This window comes from Anomaloglossus baeobatrachus, chromosome 4 (assembly GCF_048569485.1).
Source record: "Anomaloglossus baeobatrachus isolate aAnoBae1 chromosome 4, aAnoBae1.hap1, whole genome shotgun sequence".
Classification (NCBI taxonomy): Eukaryota; Metazoa; Chordata; class Amphibia; order Anura; family Aromobatidae; genus Anomaloglossus; species Anomaloglossus baeobatrachus.
In genome coordinates this window covers 4,463,885-4,471,032 of record NC_134356.1, presented here as the reverse complement: position 1 = coordinate 4,471,032, position 7,148 = coordinate 4,463,885, and the positions used below count along the sequence as shown (strand labels likewise).

Here is a 7,148-nt window from a genome sequence, read left to right as displayed (position 1 = left end):
CGCTCACCCCGGCCCCCCCTCTCTTCTCTGCGCTCGCCCCGGCCGACCTCTCTTCTCTGCGCTCGCCCGGCCGACCTCTCTTCTCTGCGCTCGCCCGGCCGACCTCTCTTCTCTGCGCTCGCCCGGCCGACCTCTCTCTCTGCGCTCGCACCGGCCGACCTCTCTTCTCTGCGCTCCGCCCGGCCGACCTCTCTTCTCTGCGCTCGCCCGGCCGACCTCTCTTCTCTGCGCTCGCCACGGCCGACCTCTCTTCTCTGCGCTCGCACGGCCGACCTCTCTTCTCTGCGCTCGCACGGCTGACCTCTCTTCTCTGCGCTCGCCCCGGCCGACCTCTCTTCTCTGCGCTCGCCCCGGCGACCTCTCTCCTCTGCGCTCGCCCCGGCCGACCTCTCTTCTCTGCGCTCGCCCGGCCGACCTCTCTCTCTGCGCTCGCCCCGGCCGGACCTCTCTTCTCTCACCCCCTCTCTTCTCTGCACTTCCCGGCCCCCCTCTTCTCTGCACTTCCCGGCCCCCCTCTCTTCTCTGCGCTCGCCCGGCCCCCCCCTCTCTTCTCTGCGCTCGCCGCCCGCCCTCTCTTCTATGCGCTCGCCCCGGCCCCCCTCTCTTCTCTGCGCTCGCTCCGGTCGACCTCTCTTCTCTGCGCTCACCCGCCCCCCCTCTCTTCTCTGCGCTCGCCCCGGCCCGACCTCTCTTCTCTGCGCTCGCCCGGCCCTCCTCTCTTTCTGCGCTCGCCCGGCCCTCCTCTCTCTTCTGCGCTCTCGCCCCGGCCGACCTCTCTTCTCTGCGCTCGCCCCGGCCGACCTCTCTTCTCTGCGGTCGCCCGGCGACCTCTCTTCTCTGCGCTCGCCCCGGCCGACCTCTCTTCTCTGCGCTCGCCCGTCCCCCTCCTCTTCTCTGCGCTCGCCCGGCCCCCGTCTCTTCTCTGCACTTCCCGGCCCCCTCTTCTCTGCGCTCGCCTGGCCCCCCCTCTCTTCTCTGCGCTCGCCCGCGCCGCCCTCTCTTCTATGCGCTCGCCCGGCCCCCCTCTCTTCTCTGCCTCGCCCGGCCGACCTCTCTTTCTGCGCTTGCCCGCCCCCCTCTCTTCTCTGCGCTCGCCCCGGCCGACCTCTCTTCTCTGCGCTCGCCCGGCCCCCCTCTCTTGTCTGCGCTCGCCCCGGCCGACCTCTCTTCTCTGCAGCTTCCCGGCCCCCCTCTCTTCTCTGCGCTCGCCCGGCCCCCCCTCTCTTCTCTGCGCTCGCCCGCCCTCTCTTCTATGCGCTCGCCCGCCCCCCTCTCTTCTCTGCGCTCGCCCCGGCCGACCTCTCTTCTCTGCGCTCGCGCCGGCCCCCCTCTCTTTTCTGCGCTCGCCCCGGCCGACCTCTCTTCTCTGCACTCACTCGGCCCCCCTCTCTTCTCTGCGCTCGCCTGGCCCCCCTCTCTTCTCTGCGCTCGCCCGGCCGACCCTCTTCTCTGCACTCGCCCCGGCCCCCCCTCTCTTCTCTGCGCTCGCCCCGGCCCACCTCTCTTCTCTGCGCTCGCCCGGCCGACCTCCTCCTGCCTCGCCCGCCGACCTCTCTTCTCTGCGCTGCCCCGGCCGACCTCTCTTCTCTGCGCTCGCCCGGCCCCCTCTTTCTCTGCGCTCGCCCGGCCCCCCTCTTCTTCTATGCGCTCGCCCGGCCCCCGCCTCTCTTCTCTGCGCTCGCCTCCGACCTCTCTCTCTGCGCTCGCCCGCCCCCCTCTCTGCTCTGCGCTCGCCCGGGCCCCCCTCTCTTCTCTGCGCTCACGTCGGGCCCCCCCCTCTCTTCTCTGCGCTCGCCCGGCCGACCTCTCTTCTCTGCGCTCGCTCGCCCGGCCTCTCTTCTCTGCGCTCGCCCCGGCCCCCCTCTCTTCTCTGCGCTCGCCGGCCCCCTCTCTCTCTGCGCCACTCGGCCCCCCCTCTCTTCTCTGCACTCGCCTGGCCCCCCTCTCTTCTCTGCGCTCGCCCCGGCCCCCCTCTCTTCTCTGCACTCACTCGCCCCCTCTCTTCTCTGCGCTCGCCTGGCCCCCTCTCTTCTCTGCGCTCGCCCGGCCGACCTCTCTTCTCTGCGCTCACCCGGCCCCGCCCTCTCTTCTCTGCGCTCGCCCCGGCCGACCTCTCTTCTCTGCGCTCGCCCCGGCCGACCTCTTCTTCTCTGCGCTCGCCCGGCCGACCTCCTTCTCTGCGCTCGCCCGGCCGACCTCTCTTCTCTGCGCTCGCCCCGGCCGACCCTCTCTTCTCTGCGCTCTGCCCCCCGGCCAACCCTCTTCTCTGCGCTCGCCGGCCGACCTCTCTTCTCTGCGCTCGCACGGCCGACCTCTCTTCTCTGCGCTCGCACGGCCGACCTCTCTCCTGCCGCCTCGCACGGCTGACCTCTCTTCTCTGCGCTCGCCCCGGCCGACCTCTCTTCTCTGCCTGCCCGCCGACCTCTCTCCTCTGCGCTCGCCCCGGCCAGACCTCTCTTCTCTGCGCTCGCCCCGGCCGACCTCTCTCCTCTGCGCTCGCCCCGGCCGACTCTCTCTCTCACCCGGCCCCCCTCTCTTCTCTGCACTTCCGGCCCCCCTCTCTTCTCTGCGCTCCGCCCGGCCCCCCCTCTCTTCTCTGCGCTCGCCCGCCCGCCCCGCCGCCCTCTCTTCTATGCGCTCGCCCCCGGCCCCCCTCTCTTCTCTGCGCTCGCCCGGTCGACCTCTCTTCTCTGCGCTCGCCCGCCCCCCCTCTCTTCTCTGCGCTCCGCCCCGGCCGACCTCTCTTCTCTGCGCTCGCCCGGCCCTCCTCTCTTTTCTGCGCTCGCCCCGGCCGACCTCTCTTCTCTGCGCTCGCCCCGGCCGACCTCTCTTCTCTGCGCTCGCCCCGGCCGACCCTCTCTTCTCTGCGCTCGCCCGTCCCCCTCTCTTCTCTGGCTCGCCTGGCCCCCCTCTCTTCTCTGCGCTCACCCGGCCCCCTCTCTTCTCTGCACTTCCCGGCCCCCCTCTCTTTCTCTGCGCTCGCCTGGCCCCCCCTCTCTTCTCTGCGCTCGCCCGCCCTCTCTTCTATGCGCTCGCCCGGCCCCCCTCTCTTCTCTGCGCTCGCCCGGCCGACCCTCTCTTTTCTGCGCTTGCCCGCCCCCCCTCTCTTCTCTGCGCTCGCCCCGGCCGACCTCTCTTCTCTGCGCTCGCCCGGCCCCCCTCTCTTGTCTGCGCTCGCCCCGGCCGACCTCTCTTCTCTGCACTTCCCGGCCCCCCTCTCTTCTCTGCGCTCGCCCGGGCCCCCCCCTCTCTTCTCTGCGCTCGCCCCGGCCCGCCCTCTCTTCTATGCGCTCGCCCGCCCCCCCTCTCTTCTCTGCGCTCGCCCCGGCGACCTCTCTTCTCTGCGCTCGCCCGGCCCCCCTCTCTTTCTCTGCGCTCGCCCCGGCCGACCTCTCTTCTCTGCACTCACTCGGCCCCCCCTCTCTTCTCTGCGCTCGCCCTGGCCCCCCTCTCTTCTCTGCGCTCGCCCGGCCGACCTCTCTTCTCTGCGCTCGCCCTGGCCCCCCTCTCTCTCTGCGCTCGCCCCCGGCCGACCTCTCTTCTCTGCGCTCGCCCGGCCGACCTCTCTCTCTGCGCTCGCCCGGCCGACCTCTCTTCTCTGCGCTCGCCCCGGCCGACCTCTCTTCTCTGCGCTCGCCCCGGCCGACCTCTCTTCTCTGCGCTCGCCCCGGCCGACCTCTCTTCTATGCGCCTCGCCCGGCCCCCCCTCTCTTCTCTGCGCTCGCCCCGGTCGACCTCTCTCTCTGCGCTCGCCCCGCCCCCCCTCTCTTCTCTGCGCTCGCCCCGGCCGACCTCTCTTTCTCTGCGCTCGCCCGGCCCTCCTCTCTTTTCTGCGCTCGCCCCGGCCGACCTCTCTTCTCTGCGCTCCGCCCCGGCCGACCTCTCTTCTCTGCGCTCGCCCCGGCCGACCTCTCTTCTCTGCGGTCGCCCGGCCGACCTCTCTCTCTCTGCGCTCGCCCCGGCCGACCTCTCTTCTCTGCGCTCGCCCGGCCCCCCTCTCTTCTCTGCGCTCGCCTGGCCCCCCTCTCTTCTCTGCGCTCACCCGGCCCTCCTCTCTTCTCTGCGCTCACCCGGCCCTCCTCTCTTCTCTGCACTTCCCGGCCCCCCTCTCTTCTCTGCGCTCGCCCCGGCCGACCTCTCTTCTCTGCCCTCGCCCGGCCCCCCTCTCTTTTCTGCGCTCGCCCCGGCCGACCTCTCTTCTCTGCACTTCCCGGCCCCCCCTCTCTTCTCTGCGCTCGCCCGGCCCCCCCCTCTTCTCTGCGCTCGCCCGCCCGCCCTCTCTTCTATGCGCTCGCCCGCCCCCCCTCTCTTCTCTGCGCTCGCCCCGGCCGACCTCTCTTCTCTGCGCTCGCCCCGGCCGACCTCTCTTCTCTGCGCTCGCCCGGCCCCCCTTCTCTTCTCTGCGCTCGCCTGGCCCCCCTCTCTTCTCTGCGCTCGCCCGGCCCCCCCTCTCTTCTCTGCGCTCGCCCGGCCCCCCTCTCTTCTCTGCGCTCGCCCGGCCCCCCTCTCTTCTCTGCTCTCACCCGGCCCCCCTCTCTTCTCTGCACTTCCCGGCCCCCCTCTCTTCTCTGCGCTCGCCCGGCCCCCCCTCTCTTCTCTGCGCTCGCCCGCCCGCCCTCTCTTCTATGCGCTCGCCCGGCCCCCCTCTCTTCTCTGCGCTCGCCCGGTCGACCTCTCTTCTCTGCGCTCGCCCGCCCCCCCTCTCTTCTCTGCGCTCGCCCCGGCCGACCTCTCTTCTCTGCGCTCGCCCGGCCCCCCTCTCTCCTCTGCGGTCGCCCGGCCGACCTCTCTTCTCTGCGCTCGCCCCGGCCGACCTCTCTTCTCTGCGCTCGCCCGGCCCCCCTCTCTTCTCTGCGCTCGCCCGGCCCCCCTCTCTTCTCTGCGCTCGCCCGACCCCCCCTCTCTTCTCTGCGCTCGCCCGGCCCCCCTCTCTTCTCTGCGCTCGCCCCGGCCGACCTCTCTTCTCTCACCCGGCCCCCCTCTCTTCTCTGCACTTCCCGGCCCCCCTCTCTTCTCTGCGCTCGCCCGGCCCCCCCCTCTCTTCTCTGCGCTCGCCCGCCCGCCCTCTCTTCTCTGCGCTCGCCCGGCCCCCCTCTCTTCTCTGCTCTCGCCCGGTCGACCTCTCTTCTCTGCGCTCGCCCGGTCGACCTCTCTTCTCTGCGCTCGCCCCCGGCCGACCTCTCTTCTCTGCGCTCGCCCCGGCCGACCTCTCTTCTCTGCGCTCGCCCCGGCCCCCCTCTCTTTTCTGCGCTCGCCCCGGCCGACCTCTCTTCTCTGCGCTCGCCCCGGCCGACCTCTCTCCTCTGCGGTCGCCCGGCCGACCTCTCTTCTCTGCGCTCGCCCCGGCCGACCTCTCTTCTCTGCGCTCGCCCCGGCCGACCTCTCTTCTCTGCGCTCGCCCGGCCCCCCTCTCTTCTCTGCGCTCGCCTGGCCCCCCTCTCTTCTCTGCGCTCGCCCGGCCCCCCTCTATTCTCTGCGCTCGCCCGGCCCCCCTCTCTTCTCTGCGCTCGCCCGGCCGACCTCTATTCTCTGCGCTCGCCCGGTCCCTCTCTCTTCTCTGCGCTCGCCCGGTCCCCTCTCTCCTCTGCGCTCGCCCGGTCCCCTCTCTTCTCTGCGCTCGCCCGGCCGACCTCTATTCTCTGCGCTCGCCCGGCCCCTTTCTAGTCTCTGCGCTCGCCCGGCCCCTTTCTAGTCTCTGCGCTCGCCCGGCCCCTTTCTAGTCTCTGCGCTCGCCCGGCCCCCCTCTCTTCTCTGCGCTCGCCCCGCCGACCTCTATTCTCTGCGCTCGCCCGGCCCCTTTCTAGTCTCTGCGCTCGCCCGGTCCCCCCTCTTCTCTGCGCTCGCCTGGCCGACCTCTATTCTCTGCGCTCGCCCGGCCGACCTCTCTTCTCTGCGCTCGCCCGGCCCCCCTCTCTTCTCTGCGCTCGCCCGGCCCCCCTCTCTTCTCTGCGCTCGCCCGGCCGACCTCTCTTCTCTGCGCTCGCCTGGCCGACCTCTCTTCTCTGCGCTCGCCCCGGCCGACCTCTCTTCTCTGCGCTCGCCCGGTCCCCTCTCTTCTCTGCGCTCGCCCGGCCGACCTCTATTCTCTGCGCTCGCTCGGCCGACCTCTATTCTCTGCGCTCGCCCGGCCGACCTCTCTTCTCTGCGCTCGCCCGGCCGACCTCTCTTCTCTGCGCTCGCCCGGCCGACCTCTCTTCTCTGCGCTCGCCCGGTCCCCTCTCTTCTCTGCGCTCGCCCGGCCGACCTCTATTCTCTGCGCTCGCTCGGCCGACCTCTATTCTCTGCGCTCGCCCGGCCCCTCTCTAGTCTCTGCGCTCGCCTGGCCGACCTCTCTTCTCTGCGCTCGCCCCGGCCCCCCTCTCATTTCTGCGCTCGCCCGGCCAACCGGATTGTTTCCACCGGATACAATTGTATCACACCCCGGTCACTGACAATCTTTAGAGCAGCAGGGATGTATGAGATATCTACATTTGTTCCTGTTACTCAGGAACCTCTGTAGTTCCTCCTGGCAGCATCATCACTGTTCCTGTGACCCGGGAGCCTGTGTAGTTCCTCTGGGCAGCATGCTTACTGTTCCTGTTACCCAGGAGCCTCTGTAGATCCTCTGGGCAGCATGATTACTGTTCCTGTGACCCGGGAGCCTGTGTAGTTCCTCTGGGCAGCATGCTTACTGTTTCTGTTACCCAGGAGCCTCTGTATTTCTTCTGGGCAGCATGCTTACTGTTCCTGTGACCCGGGGGCCCCTGTAGTTCCTCCTGGCAGCATGCTTACTGTTCCTCCGGTTTCCCCGCAGAGCCTGTACTTTAAGCTGCGCTCCATGGTCCCGTGCTGCCTCTGTCATGTGAATTTCGCGGTTGCGGTGCCGGAGGATGAATCCATACAGGTGATTGTAGTCCGCGCTGGCGGGAAGGCTCAGCCCGCTTGCACCCGGGCGCAGTGGTGACTTTGCGTTTCGTTCCAGGTCACGGTCACCGCGGTGGCGATCACCTTCAACAAGCAGGACGCATTACAGAGCGGCAAAAGCAAAGCGGAGCGACTGCGGGGTGAGGAGTCATGTGTCCTCCTGGTACAGGAGGCCGGGGGGTGGTAGATGACTCGGGGCGATTAAAGGGCCGGTACAGGCGCAGGGTCTCATACAGGAGTTGTCT

General features: G+C 70.0%; 1 protein-coding gene across 1 annotated transcript in view; it reads left to right on the top strand.

Moving 5' to 3' along the window:
* Nucleotides 1-7,148, top strand: part of C2CD5 (C2 calcium dependent domain containing 5) — a 119,455-nt gene that overhangs the window by 94,570 nt on the left and 17,737 nt on the right. Inside the window, 2 exon segments of the mRNA XM_075343509.1 lie at nt 6,794-6,883; nt 6,962-7,043. Of these exon segments, the coding sequence (XP_075199624.1) occupies nt 6,794-6,883; nt 6,962-7,043 (172 nt within the window).